This window comes from Xenopus laevis, chromosome 9_10L (assembly GCF_017654675.1).
Source record: "Xenopus laevis strain J_2021 chromosome 9_10L, Xenopus_laevis_v10.1, whole genome shotgun sequence".
NCBI classification, from domain to species: domain Eukaryota; kingdom Metazoa; phylum Chordata; class Amphibia; order Anura; family Pipidae; genus Xenopus; species Xenopus laevis.
The window spans coordinates 78,999,881-79,019,371 of NC_054387.1; the positions used below are offsets into that span (position 1 = coordinate 78,999,881).

General features: G+C 40.0%; 1 protein-coding gene across 4 annotated transcripts; it reads left to right on the forward strand.

The window, feature by feature from the left end:
• The first annotated feature begins 9,040 nt into the window (after positions 1 to 9,040).
• atp5mc3.L (ATP synthase membrane subunit c locus 3 L homeolog) lies at positions 9,041 to 13,181 on the forward strand. 4 transcript variants are annotated; one of them, XR_001933163.1, is made up of 6 exons: positions 9,041 to 9,244; positions 9,440 to 9,538; positions 10,268 to 10,345; positions 10,852 to 11,048; positions 12,780 to 12,963; positions 12,994 to 13,181. XR_001933163.1 is itself a non-coding variant. In XM_018235936.1 (5 exons), exons 2-5 carry the CDS (start codon positions 9,500 to 9,502, stop codon positions 12,892 to 12,894), a joined length of 429 nt encoding a protein of 142 aa, XP_018091425.1. In that variant the 5' UTR covers positions 9,041 to 9,244; positions 9,440 to 9,499; the 3' UTR covers positions 12,895 to 13,181. The 4 variants fall into 4 exon arrangements, 3 of the variants coding, with proteins under 3 accessions (XP_018091425.1, XP_018091426.1, XP_018091427.1); XM_018235936.1 differs by having other exon boundaries at positions 12,780 to 13,181; XM_018235937.2 differs by having other exon boundaries at positions 9,167 to 9,303; positions 12,780 to 13,181.
• Positions 13,182 to 19,491: the final 6,310 nt, after the last annotated feature.

Consider the following 19,491-nt stretch of genomic DNA (forward strand, 5'->3'; position numbering starts at 1 on the left):
CTACACAGTACCCCCTCCCTGCTTCTCACCAGCCTAGCTGTTACCCCTGGTAAATGCCCCTAACTCTTTACTTACCCCTCTGTGCAGATTCAGGGCATCAGAGTTCATGGGCGTCATCTTCTTCTCTTCGGTAATATTTGGGTCTTCTTCCAGTACTTCGGCAATTTCTGGCAATTTCGGCACATGCGTAGTTGGCAAAAACCTGAAGACTGCTCCAACTGCACATGCGCCGATACGGCACTTACTGCCCCCGCACTTACTTACCTCATCATAAAAAGCAATCTATTTGTCTGACATGACCTATCCTTCATAAAGCCATGCTGATTGCTGCTCATAATGCCGTTCAATAGGACAAAATTTTGAATGTGATCCCTTAGCAAGCCACCACAGATGTCAAACTAACTGGCCTAAAATAATTATAATAATTGTATTCTCCCTATCACATTATTCTCCCTTAGCATCAACACAGCTCCTTATGCACTTTGCCTAATCATTATATTCATAAACATATTGAGGGCTCACCCTCAATATCTCTGTAGGCCTCAATTAACAGCACATCCTCCTATCACTTTGTACTCATTCTCTTGGTTAATCATCATAATAATACTATATGCAATAGCATTGGGTCTGATATTTTTGGCTGTCTTGACTTTTTTTTTCTCTGCTCAATTTCCAATACACATGCTCCTGTTCTTGGTCGAAGTCTGCTTCTTATGCATAATGTGCAATCATTGCTAGCTCATATCTGCAACATTACTATTTTTCCAGAGAATTAAACTATAAAAAAAAATTATGTTTAAAACTGAATTGTGCTAAGTGAAACTTATATTAGCCATGTCTATGAATTATGAATGTAAACTGTCATCACTATGTTTTAGTATGGCTCACTGCCCAAGTCTCTGTCGTCATGTGCTCTAATCTAAACTAACACTAATAAAGTGCCAAGCCATAAACTTGTCATCTGGGCATATACAAACCTGCACCTGCTTGGGCAATGATGACTAACATGTCCACGAGAAGGAATTTCATATATGAATGGAATGCCGATTGCCCTGTCCAAAACCCCAGTGTTAGGACCATATTAACCAGCAAGAAAGAAAAAATTGCCTATATACTTGTCAGATTTGCAGTAGTGAGGGGACAACAGCACAAGTACAGTATGATTAACTGCATCATCAACAGTGCCATGGGCAGCACCAAAACCTATAATTGTGACAATACATTCGGATGTCTGCCCCATGAACATTCGATGGTGCTTTCTGCAACTACCATGTTGACCACAGGTAATGGGGAATCAGGGTTCAATTTCGGAGAGGAAGCCTGAGAAACTGCCACATCCAAGGAAGGCAGCAGGTGCGCAAATTACCCACTCAGAACCTTCTGTGAATAAATATGAGCTGCGCAAACTTTATAAATGACCCCCTGTATGTCCTGCGTGTTTATGTTTTGTATGTGTTTGTATTTTGTGTTTAGTGTCTGTGTTTGGGTTTAGTGTGTATTCTGTGTGTGTGTTTTGCATGTTTTTGTGTGTTTTGTGCATTTTGTATGTATGTGTTTTGTGTATGTGTATGTTTATTCTGTGTGTAATTTGTATGCGTTTTTGCGTGTTCTGTGTGTGTATTGTGTGTGTGCTGGCTGGTTGGGGCATTTGGGGTAGTAGTAATGGCTAAAGATTCAAACCACCCAGCAATAAATATCATACAAGTATGAAAGTGGATACTCTGAATGAGAACGCCTTTGGAAGTCTGCTGTTTATTGCTGGGTGGTATGTATCTTTATGGCCTTGATTAACATTGTCATCATTAGGGATGGGCAAATTTTTTCGCCTTGTTTCGCCGTGGAAATGATGCCCATAGACTTGTAGGGTGGCCTGCGTAAAAAAAAAAGATGAGCGGCAAAAACATTTCGCCGCGTGACATTTTTTTTCACATCCATAGACTTTAATGGCCGTTGGCGACAATTCGCCAGCGCCGAATTTTTGGCGAAATGAAACAGGTCAAATTCACCCATCCCTAGTCATCATATACTAAATTATATATATTGTAATATATATTGTAATGTTTGTTTCATATGAATCTTTACTAAAGAATTTTTAATTGCAGTACCACCTGCCTTTTTGTGCTTGATTAGTGTTCAAGATCATACTATGTACCTCACTTTATGCAGCCAGGCTCATTGTGGGGGCAGCTGGCGCATTATTGTTGAAATGAAGAAGCCGCAGTAAAATTTGGTAACTGTTTCGACTCATGATGGCAGAGAAGAAAGGGAACCCCAATAGACGTCTATGGTGTTGGCTTTTACGAGCCCCATTGCTAAGGTGAGTGCCCAAAACCATCAATAAGCTTTGTCTTTTGAGCAATATACTTCTCAGCATATAAACTGATGTAAAGAACCAACTAAATCCTCTAGGATGGCCTCTGTCACAAATAAATGGAAGAAATCTAGAAGGTCAAAGTCAACAGTGTCAGCCTTATCTCCAGGGACTCCAGTAATAGGGGAAATTTAGGGGGCAGAGTTACCAAGAGGCCCCCACACAGGCTCTCCGCCAGTTGCAGCAGACTCCTCTGCCACTGCTTCCCAGGGACTTCTGGGGCACTCCGTGTGCTACTGCTACCTCTACCTTCTGATGCATAAGTAGACAAGTCAGTTTATAGGTCACACGGCACATACTCCAATGAAGTTTAATAATGCGGATTCAAACTAGAGGCCTCTGCAGCTTTGCAATGCCTTCTTGCCATCATGGCCTCCCCAAGAAAGAAAAAACATAAAACAATATATTTCAATTGCAGAATGAACTACAGGTGGTATGGCATATGTGTCTGTGTGTAGCAGTGTGAAAACCTGTTACAGTCAGGCAGGATCATCTACCAATGCAAGTAGGCCTCTGGGAAGCAGCAGGAGAGCCCCAAGATGCAGAGGGTGCAGAGAGGAGTGGGGGAGGAGCAGGTAAGTAAAGTTTTATATAGGGTAAACAGAAAACTGCAGCAGGATTATAGCCTGGCACCTGGTCCCCATTGGCTGCAGATGTGTCAATCAGGTTCTGAACCCGGATGTGACGTGATCCAGACGGGATGCAGCTTGTGACATACATCACTTTGAGGTTACAGCCTGACTCCTGGTCCCCATTGGCTGCAGATGTGTCAGTCAGATTCTAAACCCAGATGTGACCGTACCCAGACTTGACGCAGCTTGTAACATACACAGCCTCACATTTACAGTGTGGCTCCCAGTCCAATTGGCTTCAGGGGTGTCAGTCAGGTTCCTAACCTGGACGTAACGTGGATTATAATAAATGCCACTGAAGGCAGATGGTGCATTATTGATGTGATCATAAATTTTACAATCTATTGTTAAAAAGGTAAAAAGTAGCAATAAAAATAAACCTGTAGCCTCACAGAGCAAAAGTTTAGTCCAGGGCTGTCCCTTGTGTGGCCCCACACCTACCTGCTGTGTTTTTTTACCATGTTGAAGATTTAAATGGTATAACTACAAAGATTAACTGGCCCCTGCATTGTTTAAACCTCAAATTCAGACTAATCCCCTGTATTGTTCACACCTGTGATCCCCCTGCATTGTTCACACTTGTGATACCTCCTAAAATCCTGTACTGTTCACACCTAAAACCCAGACTGAAACTGCCTACATTGTTCACCTGTTCACACTTTATACAAAATGCTAATGGGGCACCAGCACCGTGTCACTGTATGTAGTACATATTAGACTGGTCCTGATAGGTTTCCTTGTCTCTTGCTCGGTTCTGCCTTCCCTATGCTCCCTGTGTGTTCCCTGCTCTGCCTGTGTGTGACATAATCTGCCTGTGTGTGCCCTGCTCTGCCTGTGAAACATAAGCCTGGTATTTTTTCTAGGGGTTGGTTAGTATTTGAAAATAAATTATTGTTAGGGGCCCCTAAGGTGTTTAATAGTGTGATGGGGTGCTGTGTTATCCACAGGGGAAGAGGAGGTAGATGGATTTAAGGGTATGTCTTAATATGACAACTTTTTTCACATATGAGTGATGCGTGATATCCCTGCAGTGAGCACCAAGCATTTGGTTTTTTGGTGTGATACTACAATTAATGTGAATATGGTCTTGTGGTAACATGGGTGTGGTTTAAAGTGCGTGTGGTTTAAATACAGGGAGTGGTCAACACTGGTTTCCATTATTGGCCCTCCACCATGTAGGCCAGAAAAATTTCGGCCCTCGATAACACAGAAGTTGGACAGCACTGGTTTAGTCTAATGCTAGCAGGAGAGGACATTCAGATGTGTGCAAATCCTATGCAAGCCTCCAAGTGAAGCACTGGTGATAGTGGCAGGATAATGACACAAGGGGAGGCATGGTGCCATGAAGAGAGTTGAGCAGTGACATTAATGGGCAGACCGGCATGATCTACAGCCAACAAAGCACACACCAGGCTTCATGTTCTTTATTCATGCTTGAGCTCGAACTAGTCAGTGGCTGACTCAGGATATGGTTCATAAAGCTATACTAAAAATGAATGTGAAAGGGACCAGAGCAAGATGGCATACATCCTCAGGTACTAAGAGAGCTTAGTTCAGTTCAGCCTCTATTTCCGATGTTCTCAGATTCTCTTTCATCTGCAAAGCAGATGTCCTTCCTATACTTAAAAAGGGATTAAGATCTCAGCCTGGCAATTAAGTTTGACATCCATGGTGGGCAAACCATTTGAAAGCTTGTAAAGGGATCACATTCAATATTCTGTCCTGGTAAATGGCATTATGAGCAGCAATCAGCATGGCTTTATGAAGGATAGGTCATGTCAGACAAATTTGATTGCTTTTAATGATGAGGTAAGATTCTAGACAGTGGGGGATCAGTAGATTTGATCTATTTGGATTTTGCCAAAGCGTTTGATACAGTGCCCCACAAATGACTGCTTTCTAAACAAAGTGCTGTTGGGCTTAAGTTGTTTGCACATGGATAGGAAAATGGCTACAGGATCGGGAACAGAGGGTGGTTGTTACTGGTACATTCTCTACTTGGAGTTAGGTTCTTAGTGGGGTCCCTCAGGGCTCTGTATTGGGTCCACTTTTATTTAACTTATTCATTAATGACTTAGGGAAGGGTATTATTATAGTAATGTATATCCAGCCCAATTAGTTCCATCCAGGGTGTGGCATTCTTGCAGCAGGATCTTGACAAACTAAGTGGCAGATTTAATGTAGATAAATGTAAAGTCATGCACCTTGGTTGTAAAAATACTCAAGCCACTTAATGGGATTGTACTAGGCAAATCCATATTGGAAAATGACCTTGGAACCCTTGTAGATAATAAATTTGTCTGTAGCAAGCAATGCCAGTCAGAAGCTCCAAGGTCAAAGAAGGCCTTAGGCTGTATTAAAAAGGGCATATATTCTAGGGAGGAGGGGTTATTCTTTAACTGTACAGAGCACTGGTAAGGCCCCATCTAGGGTAAAAAGTAGTGTAGGACCACGCACACCCTATAGAAGTTGAGAGACGCCTGGTGCACAATGGTAGAGGCTCGGCAACCTCACAGCAGGATACAAGTCAGCGACATCCAATGGCACACAGGTCTACAGGAATTCTTCCAAAAATTCTTTATTTACGGATTGCAAATGCAACATTTCGGGGAACAAAAATCCCCTTTTGGATGTCGCTGACTTAAGGCCCCATCTAGAACATGCTGTACAGTTTTGGTCTCCAGTGCTGAAACGGGACATTATTGAATTAGAGAGGGTGCAGAGAAGGGCAACTATGCTGGTAAAAGGTATGGAAAATTTTAACTATGAGGAAAGACTGGTCAAGTTGGGGTTGTTCACGCTGGAGAAAAGGAGCTTAAGGGGTGATATGATAACTATGTATAAATATGTAAGGGGGTCATATAATAATCTCTCTAATGCTTTATTTACCAGTAGGTCCTTCCACCTGATAAGGGGGCACCCATTCCTGATTAGAAGGGGTTCCGGCTAAATATTCAAAGGTTTTTTTTTACAGTGAGAGCTGTGAAGATGTGGAATTCTCTCCCTGAATCAGTCGTAAAGGCTGATACATGAGAAAGCTTTAAGATGGGGTTGGGCGGCTTTTTAGCAAGTGAGGGAATACAGGGTTATGGAAGATAGCTCATAGTACAAGTTGATCCAGGGACTGGTCCGATTATCATATTGGAGTCAGGAAGGATTTTTCCCCCCCTCTAAGGCAAATTGCAGAGGTTTCCTTCCTCTGGATCAACTAGCAGTTAGGCAGGTTATAGATAGACTAAAAAGGTTGACGTGTCTTATTTCAATCTAACTTACTATGTTACATTACACATACATGAACCTGGTGCTCTGAATATCTAATTAAAGCGGCTGTCCATTCAAATAATGAAAAAAAAGTTTTGTGCACTTTGAAAGAACACATATTTCTAAAGAACTTTAATTTTTTTTTCATTAAAGATGTAATTCATCTTTAAACTAACTTTCAGAGGCCAATTCATACATTTTCTTGTTTTAATAGGGCAAATCAGTACTGCCAATTCCCTATTTATAATCGTATCTCTTAGTTTCTGTTGAGGTCTGACTTGAGTCAGAAATAATGAATTTAACCAGTGATTTTTCCAAAGAGGAAGTGAAAGCACCCCACAGAGACTAGATCTTAAATCTATAGTTACACGTTATTCTCTCCTCTAACCACCACTATAATACATTCAAGTTGGGGATAAGTGATATATATTGCGGCCTCAACCGTGGTAATTACTATTATATATAATTAATTTGGGATTATTAATTTTCCCTTGTACTATAGTGTCACTTGTATGATTTCCTTAAGAGAAACCAACGAGGATTCTCTAATATTAAAGTGCAGTGCTTATAAGTGAAAAATCCAAATTAATTATGATCAAAGTTCATCTATATAAAATGCAGTGCAATAAATACCCCTATAATAAATATACCCGATTAAAATACAAATGGTAGTAGGAGAATAAATAATTCATGTAACCAGCACCAATATGAGATACAATTGATACCATTTGCTCCAGTTCATGGAAATAGATTGGAAAATGGAAGAGAAAGAGTTGTGAAGTTGTCCCAAAGTTTAACTACCTGTATTTTTTCTATCAAGGGACATCACAAAGCAAAGGCAGGCAGGATAACCATGACTGTGGTCTCGATAGTTAACACTAATCTATGCTTGGATAAGAGGCTATCTACAGCTAAAAAAACACAAATCAAGGCCCGTTGTAAATTCAGTGCAGAAAGGAGAAAGGTTAGAGCTGATCAATGGATAATACAAAGGCCCCCCTGAACAAGACTGGTTTTAAAGCTCGGTCTTGTAATTTAAATAAAACAATTTTTCCTTAGATTAGTTAAAATTAGACGCCTTTTTCTTGGTGCCCGGTCTAAATTTAACTAATCTAAGGAAATTGAAATTCTTTGGAAAATGGCAGCTGACTTCTCCTATCAGTGAATGAAGAAGTGGCAGCGGAGAATTGCAGTGGGTGAGTCTAGAGCATTGCTTTATTTTCTCCCAAAAACAAACTAATGCTCTCAGATAACTCATTATGTGCAGCTAGAGCTGGAGGTGCTGTCTCATGGTGCTCATGGCATAGTGTTCACAGGGGGCATTTCAAAAATTTCCAGATTTCCAAATGACAGACTCTATTAGACTGCACCTCTTATGGGGGGGGTCAATTTTTCTTTGATAGGATTCCTTTAAGGCCTAGTCTATAGCAAGTGTAAAATATAGAATATTGCAATTGCAATACATTCTAACATTAAAATTAACCATTGGTTTTACCAGCCAGACTCTAAAGTACTGAACAGGTGGCAACATTATCGCCGGGACTTACTTGCTACATTTGGAAAATGACTCCAGTGAAGTAAATCATAGATTTACATTGCTGTTAGCTGTTCTACCCTCAGCTGACAAGAACAAAGCTAAATGCTGAATGGTTGCTATCAGTTAGTCCACAGGGACAAAGTTGCCTACTCTTTACAACTAAACCCCAATGACTCTTCCCCTGTTAAATAGCTGAAACGTATTTCCAAAGTGTAAAAATGAGATCTGATGTACTAATACACACTGCAGTACAATAGTTCATAGTCCTGTGCGGAACCAATTTCTAAGACCCGGACCCGACCCCGCAACTCGAACTGCAACCCGAATATTTACCCACTTTGAACCACTACCCGACCCAGACCCGCAACTGCCTTATCTTCAACCTGACCCGCAACCCGCCGACCACCATCAAACCGGAAGTGATATCATCAAACGTGGCCGATAGTCGAGCGGGACAGAAGCGCGCTATGTGATGTAAGAAAGCTGTGCCGGAAGTCAGATGGGAGGGGGAGATGAGTGGAGGGAAAGCTGCAGTAGGAAGAGACCCGCAACCCAACCCGCGTCACGCATCTTTACCCGCACCTGAAAAGCCTACCCTCATTCCGCAGGGTATCCCCTATTTTTGCGGGTACACGACTCGCTGCAGGACTTCATTGCACTGGAGTCCTAGGTGAGATTGTGTATGTTCTCCTTGTGTATAGCTTTTCTCTGGGTACTCTGGTTCTCTCCCACACTTCAGTCTCATACAGTTTGCACATTTACACACGTGTGTCACATCAGATCACATAAAATTAGGCTTCCCCGAAACTGCAGTTACAGTGAGCACTTATAAATGAGTCAAAATGCTTTTGTACATTGTACAGCAGCAGGTGAGGGTTTAGATTACCATTCAAGGCAATTCTGAGCATCCATCAGCCACACTAGCAACAGCTCAGTCTCCCATTGAGAGACTTTACTATATGACCTCTAGGAAACATGGCCGCTATGTCAATCCTGCACATCTCCAGCTGTTACTAAACTACAATTCCCAGAATTCATGACGCTACAAAGCACATCCCCTGACTGCGACTGATCCAAGTTCTCCAGCCACAGTGACTAAATGAAAAGGATAATTGACCCGTTAATTCTGAAAGCGTATTCACTATTGTACTCACAATTAGCATTCACAATCCCTGCACTATATAATGTCAGAACAATGCGCAGGTACATAGTGACAAGCAGTCTGTGAGTACAGCAGCAGCAGCAGGATCATGTGACACAAAGGTCACTCAGTAGTAAACGCTGTGACCTCAGCCAGTCACCGCTCGACTCGCTACAATAGCTGTCAATAAAGCTGTTACAAAGTGACCTTGAGTGGATTCTCCGCCCTCCTTTCGAGTCTTCTTTATAAAGAGCGTTGTGCGCTTGCGTGCTGTCCTCCGTTCAATTCGACCTCTGGTGCCGGTAAGAGGAGGGTTGCGAGCAGGCCCCCGGGCATCACTAATCCGCCGCCATCCGTAACAGTTCGGTATTTTAACAAGACACCCTTCCTGTTTACCTGCCAGGGGGCCTGAGGCTTTCTTTTGCCTTTTGTATTTCGCGCGAGGGTTCCACCATTTTCCTGTTTTCTCATCGCTTTTCTCCATTTTCTCACTGCAGAGGGGCTTTGACAGACTTCTGAGCCGATACCCTCCCGAGGAACACTCACTCACATACAACATGTATGCCTGCGCGAAGTTCGTCTCCACACCCTCCCTGGTGAGTAACCCCTCGTCCTTGTCTAACGCGGCCTGTGCCGCCCGGCAGGGGAGTCCTAGGGCCTAGTTGCAGAGATCCGGCCCTTCTAGGTCAAAGCCAATGTCCTTTGACAGCCGCTTCCGCCCTGGAATCTTTCCGCGTTATCCACGTTGGTATTTCAGCGCTGCTTTTATACTGGTGACTTTTCCTATTCAGAATTCGCTCTTTATTAATGTACAGGCAACATTTTCATTGACCTTTAAAACTCTGCAGTCCAAGGGCACACACAGGCCTCCATTCAAACGCTGCGGATCTCATTAAGCGCCCTAAAGAATCTCGAGCTCTGCAAGAATAAACTCATTATTCACTATTTTGCTTTTTTTTTTATCATTCTAATAGACTGCATTGCAGTGATTTCTTGCAGACCAACACCTAGTTGGGAGTACAAAGCATTGTAGCACCAAGGATAGCAATAATGTATATGTAGCTATTTTGTAACTATTATCCAGCCCAGCTTTTAGTTTTAGTGGTAATGTTAATGGTTAAAAGGTAACCAATGCCCAAACTTGAAAACCTGACTGCCTTCCTGTTCCTTGCCATTTAACTTCTTTATTTATGACCAATGCCTATGTTTACTGTGTATAAGATCTCTTTATTTAGTCCTTGTGTTTTCAAAAAAAAAAAAACTATTCATAACTGCTAGAAGCTGTTGGTGGTAGTGATGTAAATGTTGTATATTTGCCTTGCTAGATCCGAGCTGGGTCCAGAGCTCTCTACAGACCAATTTCTGCATCAGTGTTGTCTCGGCCAGAGGTCCGAACTGGAGAGGTAATTGACTTGATGCTACACTTTTTTTCATAAGCAGTTTGACTTCTTTCACCTTCAGAGTCTTAACACTTGACACTTTAATGATATCATTTACTTCCCATTTAAATGTAAGCTTCAGTCTCTATTCCTTATCTATATTCTTCTTTCATTAGTTGACTGCTTTAAAGTAACTTTTTGTACATTAATTTAATGCCAGTTAACTAACCAATAGACTGGTTTGCCAGCTATAGCCCATAAATGTTAAAGAATGAGCATAAATGGAAGGTTTAATCTAAAGGTTTTAAACATGCAATTTATGTTAACTAAATGTTGGTGTGAATGGAAGTCAGAAAAACTTGAAGGGTTTAGCTTGTGAATTTCTGACATACCATGAACTTGAAGGGCACCCTGAATCCATGGCGGACTAGGTTAAACCAAGGGCATGTATATTTTTCCCATTTCATGATATAAAATGTATGTTAAACCAAAAGTACCTTGTTGAAGGCAAGTATTTATTTATTTTCCAGGCAAATGCCACACTCCTCAGTGGAACTCCAAACCCCTTCACACAGTTGGCGCTGAGGGAATTCCAGACCAGTGCAATCAGCAGGGACATTGATACTGCTGCAAAGTTTATTGGTGCTGGTGCTGCCACAGTCGGAGTGGCTGGCTCTGGTGCTGGTATTGGAACCGTTTTCGGCAGCCTCATTATTGGTTATGCCAGGTAATGTCTTCATCATTGAATAATTAATTTTGTTTTCTTGTTCTCAATTCAGTGAAGGCAATGATTATGCCTCCCGAATAGGTTTGCAGCCAGCTACCTTACCCTTGTTTCTATGAACATGGATCAGCTCCCAGTGGGTTAGTCTACAAGCCTTTTGGTAGCCTTGCTGTAAAAAATCAGTGCTGCTTGATCCCTCCTATAGCAGCTGTTTGGGCCAGAAGCCCAAATACCCTTGGCAAATAAAGCATACCAGGTTTTGGGTCAAAACTGTCGACATCCTATCTGTTCATTATCCCAAAAATCTGACACCACTGCATCAGTCTTTTTGAAAGTTTAACATGACCTAGTAATGCGCCAGTCTACTTCATTTCATGGAAAGTTCTATGCAGAAGCCTTCATAATATGTACCATAAAGAAAACTCATGCATTTACATAGTACTTGAATTTTCTATTGTGGATACATTTGTTTACAAATATTTCTATAATTTAGCTAATCCTGCAGCTTCATATGGAAATGTTGTACACTTTAGTCTTTACCCTAAAGCATGAAGTCCTTGAAAAACTAACTTTGTAAGTGATGCAAGTAACTGACCAATTAATGTGTTGTCTGCTTTGCCAAAAAGGACATTTTTCAATCTGTCCTTGTGACTCGCGTGAAATCATTCTGATTAAATTTCTATGCCCATATGTTTCTGAACTAAAACTACCAGCAAACTTCCATCCCTGATTATATATTGATCTCTTGAGCTGCCCCACAGGCATATCTGGGGTCTAAACTTTAACTGTGCAGTAGTCAAAACTGTGGCAACTGTTTAGATCAGTAGCTGTTTTTTTTTTTTTTTTTTTTTTTTTTTATATTCACTAGTTCAATTGAACTGCAGTGGGCTAATGAGGTCATAGTGGCAGATTTATTGAGATTGCATTTTGTGCATGGACCAGCCAATTTCTTAACTAATGGAAACATGCAAGACTGTAAGCAAAGCCCTAGTACTTGTGGCAAGGCACCCATTACTACCAAACGGTTAGTTTTAGCCAATAGCAGCTCTGCTAACACCCTTTTTTTTTTAAAATAACTCCAGAGGTATACAAGGCAAAATATGCCTGAGCTTCCAGCTGGGCCACTCACTGCATTGTTCCACCATAGGGGGCCAGCTTCACACTTTGGGGACAACAGCCTTTGGTCCATAGCACATGTGGCATCTACTGCTCTATATGGTTATGGTAGGCTGTTTTGACTTAATTTTTTCTGAGCTAAATAGTGGTCAAAATTGCCCTCTGCCCGTTACTGTTGGTAATGTGATTTTTAATCAAACACTGATTTGGGCCTCTGAAATTAACAGGCAAGATACTCCTTGCATGGTAGATCTAGTACATAGATAATCCCACTGCAAACAAAAGTCACAACAAAGATTTAAGGGAGTTGTATACTGTAATTTGCCATTTATTATTTATCTGGGTTACTATTCACTTTAGGGTTTAAAAGAAAAAAGTCTATTATATGTGCTAATAAATTTTAGACTGGTTTGTAAAGTCCAAAAGTGTTCACAGCTAATCTAGCTTTGATTTCAGCAGGAGCCCTCTTTAGCCAACTGCAGGCTGGTTTGCCCCATTTGGTTTACCCTTATGTTTGAAGAATGTGTTCTTGCGTTGAAGTTGTACTAATACAAATATAGAAGTTGCACATACTAAAGATCAACCTTTTTTTTTTTTTTTTTTTCTCTACCCTACTAGAAATCCATCACTGAAACAGCAGTTGTTCTCTTATGCTATCCTGGGATTTGCCCTGTCTGAGGCTATGGGTCTCTTCTGTTTGATGGTTGCTTTCCTGATCTTGTTTGCCATGTGAATGAAGAAACGGTCAGCGTTTGAGAAATCGACTGTAATAAATATTTTATTGTGGCTCCCACGGAATGTTGTCGTCGTGGAAATGTACAATATTTCCAAAGTCCTTTCATTAAAAATAGTAAAACTTTAAATATACTACAAAGTTTGTACTGTTTTTGTGACTTCACTTATCTTGTCCCTAGGAAGTTACATAATTCTGTAAAAATATACATATTTAGGGTTAATTCCAAGAAGCACTTTTTGAAATGTCCTGCCACTTGAAATGCATTAAAGAGTCCTGATAGCTAACTGGTTCTGTGGAATTCTTTGCTAAAGTGTTCAAGCCTAAAATTGAGTGTTGCACACAATTGCAGCACAAATGTGTAATTGGGGGTTTTCTTTAGTAGTGATGGGGCCCTAGAACTAGATATATAAAGCAGGTTGGTTTGTACTGCTGTTCATGGTTTACCATATACAAGCATGTCTCTGGGGCACTTTTCAAGTTGAAACATTTCATCAAGTGACCCTAAGGATGGTCCTTAACTAAAATTTGTCTGACAGGCTGCAGTCTCTTGCTCCACTGTGATAGAGGGAGTGTTGTTCACTTTATTTAAATTCTTTGCTGTAGACAGTCCTGGCATATTTAACTATAAGGGGGTGGTAGTAAGTTCTGCCTGCATTACTTCAGGTCTATGCTAATCGGGGAAACTGCTAAGCTTGCTTGATGACCACAAGCTACTTGGGTAACTACTGAAATAAAATAATGCTGTGATTTGGGGCTTCATTGTGTGCCAACTACCCAAAAAAGCATTGAGCTGGAGCTTTTTTTTTTCTCTATAAAAAGATTGCGTAAAACTCTGCTTAAATAAACCATTTTCATAAAAAAAATTTTAGTATGGGCCTAGGGTAATCCTACATCGAAAATTCTCATTTTAAAAAAAAATAAGGGCTGTCCCCTGAGATCCTAGGATTCACGGTGCACACAAACAGACCAAACAAACTGTTAGGTCACATGAGCCAATTAACGGACAGAGTTCTGTCTTGTTGCCACACTTCTTATTCCACTTCTTTCTGTTAAGAATTGTAGTATTTCTGGTCAGGTGATCTCTGAAGCAGCACACAGAACATCATGAAATGGTGGTTCAAGGCAAAAGATGTAAAGACCATATTTACTTAAAAAAATATATATATATATACACACCAGATTGGTGAGATTCTTTAATATGCCACTTAATTTGATATAAACTCTGTTGCTTAAGTATTCATTTTGGGGGTTATAGTTAGTTTTCCTTTAAATTTTGTCTAGGACAATTCCCACTGACTTCTACATGAACTCGCTAACTTTTTTTTGATGCCAAAGCTGTTCAAGTTAGAATTTATGAGCTTTAGCACAAAAAACTTGAACACTGATAAATTGGCCCCTTAGTGTTAAAAGGTAAGTTAATGCCAAGAAACCTTTTAAGGGGCCCATTACTAGCAATCAAATTTAGTTTTTTTTTCCATGGATCTCAAAAAATGTGGTATTTTCACTTTTTTTTATTTTTAGAACGTGTAAAAACCCACAAAAACATCTAATACAAAACAATGTCAAGTAAAAGTTGTCGAGGTCCTATAGAAGTCAAATGGAGCTGTGCTGATCCTATTGGACCGCTTTAAAACAATTTTGGACTTTTAAAGGATTTCAGATTTTTTTTTCCGCTTGGAATTGTCCTAAAAACTTGAGGTTGGAGGTATTCAGGTTTTTTTTGATTGTTCAGTGTAATTTTAGTGAGTTTAGTTGTGGTTTCAAAAACCACTAAGATCCAACCTTGGATAAATAGTCCTCCAATACATTCTTGTACAAATGTTGAATGCTCCCATATCACTAAAAGCTGGGATTTAGTTAAATAAAGCAATACAAGTGTTTAAAAAATAGAGGGCACTCAGCATCAAATCTTTGCTCAAGGCCCTACTAATTTGTAGTTAGACTGCTAAACAAAGTACAGAACTTTCAGACCTCCAAAGGTTTCTTCAAGGCAAAAATAAATAAAATGACTGTGATGCTCCACACGGTGCAAGACTAAGGCAAAAAGGTTTCAGTTCTTTTGCGGAGGCAAATGCTCATTTCCAACTTTAGGTACATTTAATGTTGTAGAATGGTTTCCCATGATGTGCAGCAAATGGTGCAAGTGACCCAAATATCAGGGATCACGGTTCTAATTGCAGAACAACCCACTGGACTCATTTATTTGGTGACAATCTCTTTAACCCCAGGGATACATTACAGCTACGTGGAAGCTTACTGAGTTAAATGAAAAGCCAGCAGGATCTTCGTCGAATGCTGTGAAAAGAAATATAAAATTGCATGTGGTTCAGAAACTGCAGAAAAAATAAATTTCTTTAGAGACCGTGGGCAAGTTCTACCAACACAATGTCATGCTCAAGTATTTACTTTTATTTACATTATAAAAGGAATTATTATTCCACCTGAAATAATACCTGGTATGTTTGTACAATATTAGAAGGAGCTTTTAGGCCATTTGATTGTGGAAGACAAAGGAAGATGCCGAAAATCGGTGAACTAGAAGCTCAGAGATTCACCCTGCTTTCTTCTAATCTCAAGTGATGCCCTCTACTGTTGAATAACAGTGCATAATAATGGAGAGCTCAACCCACCATACAGCTTACACTTATGGAAGTGTTGGGTGCTTGTCCAGAAGACCCTTGTAGTGGGGTCAGTATGAAAATAAAAAAATCCAGTAGAACCAATAAATTGAGCAATGTAAAGTGATTTAATCAGTCCTATACATATGCACAAAGTGTAAAGTTTCTGGCCCCTCCAGGCCCTTTATGAAGCCTTGACACATACTGAATTAAACATACTGTATGGATTTAATTGTTCTGCAAAATTATGTGCCACCTGCAAATGCAGAAACATTGTTTTTCACCCCCCCTCCCTTTCTAAAATACAGAAAATATTTATAGTAATGTTATAATTGCTGTGATTCTATCCACTTACACCCAAGTACAAGCACATTCCCCCATTCTGGATTGATTTTCAGTTTCTGTTGCCCAAAGAAAACTTTTAGGAACCTTTATGAGAAAAGGTAGGATATGTAGCTCACGCTAACATACTGTGCATTTTACAACCTTTCTGTTTGTGATTTGTGCACTTTGGAGATTTGACTTTTCCAACTAAGATGGGTTTCTAATGTAAATAAGCATACACTACACACTTTTAATCAGTGTCACGGTCAAGGTCACAGCATGTCTAAGTAAGGAGCATTATATCACTGTCAGTAAAAGCTGTATGTTAATGTTATTAACTGTACTGTACTGTACTGAAAATAGTTTATGTCTAAGCATTGCACTTTCACCTTCTTTGTTGGCATTAAACGTTAAAGATAACCATATTCCTATCAATTAGGACCCACCATCAGAGGCTGGAACAATGAGATGATGCTCTAATACATATTAGAAAAATCCTTTACATATAGATGCATAATATGTAATACAATAAATTTAATGTTTCTATAAAATAGAAGTTTACAAGAATGATTCTATAGAGCAAAAATGAAATGCTTATTGCCATACTATATGTTTAGAGTGTGTGTGGTTCTTTCTCAAGTTTGAAAAGCAAAGTGAATTAACATACTAAAGGAGGTTTATATGCAACCAGGGCAGTCATCAGGGGGACAGGGGGGACAGTCTTTCCAGGGCCCAGCAGAATTTAAGGTTAAAGGGAGTGTGAAAGCTGAAGCATCAAAGAGCCCAATGGGCGAAGCCCTGAAGCTCCAAAGACCCAAAGCCGCAAACAGAGCCGAAGCTGGGAAAAGACCCGAAGCCAAGAAAGGAGCCGAAAGCCATTGACGAAAACCGAAGAACTGCCATCACCAAGGACAAGGAGGAAAAACCTAAGGTAAGTTCCGCTGAACACCAATTTTTTTTAATTAAACCATTTAAAAAATATATATATTTTCTATGGGGCCCCTGACCATCAATGGTGTTTTTAACTTGTAAGGACGGGACCTGGCCACCATTTTTTAAATTTTCTATGGGGCCCCTGACCACCAATGGTATTTTTAACTTGTAAGGGGGGAAGCCTGGCCACCAATTTTTTTTTAACTTGTAGGGGGGACCCTGGTCACCAATGGGCTCTTTTAACTTGTAGGGGGCCCTGGTCACCATTGAAGTTTTTTCATCACTATTGAAGTTTTTTAACTTTTATGGGGGGGTCCCTGACCATCAGTTGTTTTTTTTAACTTGTAGGGGCTGGCCACCAATGGGTTTTTAGTGTTCATGTTTTAGTGCCCATGTTTGTGTGACTTTTTTACTGTGTTGGTGGGCAGGGTGCAGAACTTTTTGTCGTATGGGGCCCCTGTGAATTGTGATGTGGTATAACCACATCCCACTAAAGGCCAGGGGGGGCATTTAGGGAAAAATTCGACCATGAATTCTAATGGTGCCAATGACAGCTAATACTGTTGGGCCAATGGGGTGCCATTTGGTGAGCATGTCCAGTTTAGTCTGAATGTAGGATCCAGACAGCACACAGCTCTTACAGGGGGTCACTTGGGGACATCAATGTGTATTGAGTTACAGAGGGTTCTGGTTTGTTTGCCCACCTAGTAGGGGTCAATTCCCTGGGGATAACAGGAATCCTGGCTGGCTTAACAACATTAAACCCATAGACCAAAGGTTATTAGTTACATACCATATGGTGCACCGGTGCAGAGGGTGCTATTGAAATACATTTAAGAATTGACATATTATAGAATTTCCCCTCAAGATGAAAAGTTTTTTTTATCACATAACATCATAAGTACAAGTTCCTTTAGTGTAAGTTCAACAAACATTTAGTCCATTAGAAGAGTCCCATTATTGCAAAAGTTCTTTAGGTGAATAAAGTCCAAGTAAAATGTTTAATTCATACACTAAAAAAGTAAAAAGCTAAAAAAAGTAGTCAGGGGATACTATTAGTATTGTATACATTTTATTTTCCAAGACTTATTCAGACCATTTAGATAAACTACTTATTTACATAATCCAAAACATTTCTCGCTATTTTAAATTTAGTTATGTGTTTCCACCTTTAAGTGGTACCTGTACATCTTCTAACCATTTCTATTAGCTCAGGTTGCGATCTATTTATGAGAAGTGTCTTGCTACAGAAGTATTGGTATATGTATCTTTTTTATGATTATGTATAATTCCGTGGTTTTCTTTACTTAACCAGGTTTCACAAGTAATGTAAACATTTAATTGTATAGTGGTGCCATGTAGTGGGAGGTGAATTTTGTCCCCTTTGATAATGGATGCAACAAGACTTTACAATGCATTACACTGCTTTAAAACTTGTAGTGTGTCAATAAACTCATTGAGTGATATCACTCCCTCCCTTTCCCCGCAGCACCCGAATGGGAAGGTAACCAGATAGCAGCTCCCTAACACAAGCTCCCTGGCAGATATAAGAACAGCACTCAATAGTAAAAATCCAGGTCCCACTGCGATACCTTCAGTTACATTGAGTAGGAGAAAAAAATACACTTGTTGGTTCAGGCATTAAATTTTATATGGTAGACTGAATTATTTGCACTGTAAACAGTGGAATTTAGAAATAAAAACGACACCAAAAAATCATGACAGAAAGTCAAATTTCAGGCAAAAGGGTCAGGACAGGCAGAAAAGCAGCATAGTCAGAATTAAGCAGAAGGGTGAGGAACCAAGAATCAGTCAGGAGTATAATTAAATACACCCAGAAACTCACTGTAGTAAGACCTATATTCAGGCATTGAACCCAGGCCTCTGGCATGCAATTTTTAATTTTCACACCGATGATGCGGTGTGATGATTCCATGAGTTGGCGCATCACTATGTGGTAAAGACCCCTAGAGGCAGATTTACTAAGGGTCGAATTTCGAAGTTAAAAAAACTTCGAAATTCGACCCTTGAATTGAAATCCTTCAACTTCGAATATTGAAGTCGAAGGATTTTTAACGTATTCGAATGATCGAATAGAAATTGTACGATCGAACGATTCAAACGATTTTTGGCGATCGATCGAAAGATTTCTATTCGACCAAAAAAAACTTAGAAAAGTGCTGTGGAAGGTCCCCATAGGCTAACATTGCACTTCGGTAGCTTAAATTTGGCGAAGTACATAGAATAGTCGAACGATTTTTAGTTCGAATTGTTCGAGTCGAAGGTCGTAGTAGCCTATTCGATGGTCGAAGTACCCAAAAGATTACTTCGAAATTCAAACTTTTTTAACTTCGGAAATTCACTTGAGCTTAGTAAATCTGCCCCCTAGTGTTTTATACCCAAGTTGTTATTTTGCTGTACAACCGTATCAGACAAATTGATCTAATATCTGCTTGTACACTGATGTAAGATACCACCAATATTTTGTGTGACTTTATAAACTCTATTGTGTAAACATTTTTCCATTAAACCCCTATTAGAGCTTCAGTGGCAGAAAAGATCAGTAGATGTACATTGCATTGGTACTATATTTATCCTGCTACCATGTGTTATGGGGTATTATATCAAAAATTTAGCCTTACCTGAAATTTTCCTTTTCTATAGTCCGAAAGGCAGCACATCACAATTGGGTAATAGATTCCATTCCCCCTGATAGGAC

What these genes read in the sequence shown, in the direction of transcription:
- atp5mc3.L (XM_018235936.1), top strand. Translation starts at nt 9,500, where the DNA reads ATGTATGCCTGCGCGAAGTTCGTCTCCACACCCTCCCTG. An exon ending in TCGTCTCCACACCCTCCCTG is followed by an intron (nt 9,539 to 10,267) that starts GTGAGTAACCCC and finishes TTGCCTTGCTAG; the next exon opens with ATCCGAGCTGGGTCCAGAGC. An exon ending in CTCATTATTGGTTATGCCAG is followed by an intron (nt 11,049 to 12,779) that starts GTAATGTCTTCA and finishes CTACCCTACTAG; the next exon opens with AAATCCATCACTGAAACAGC.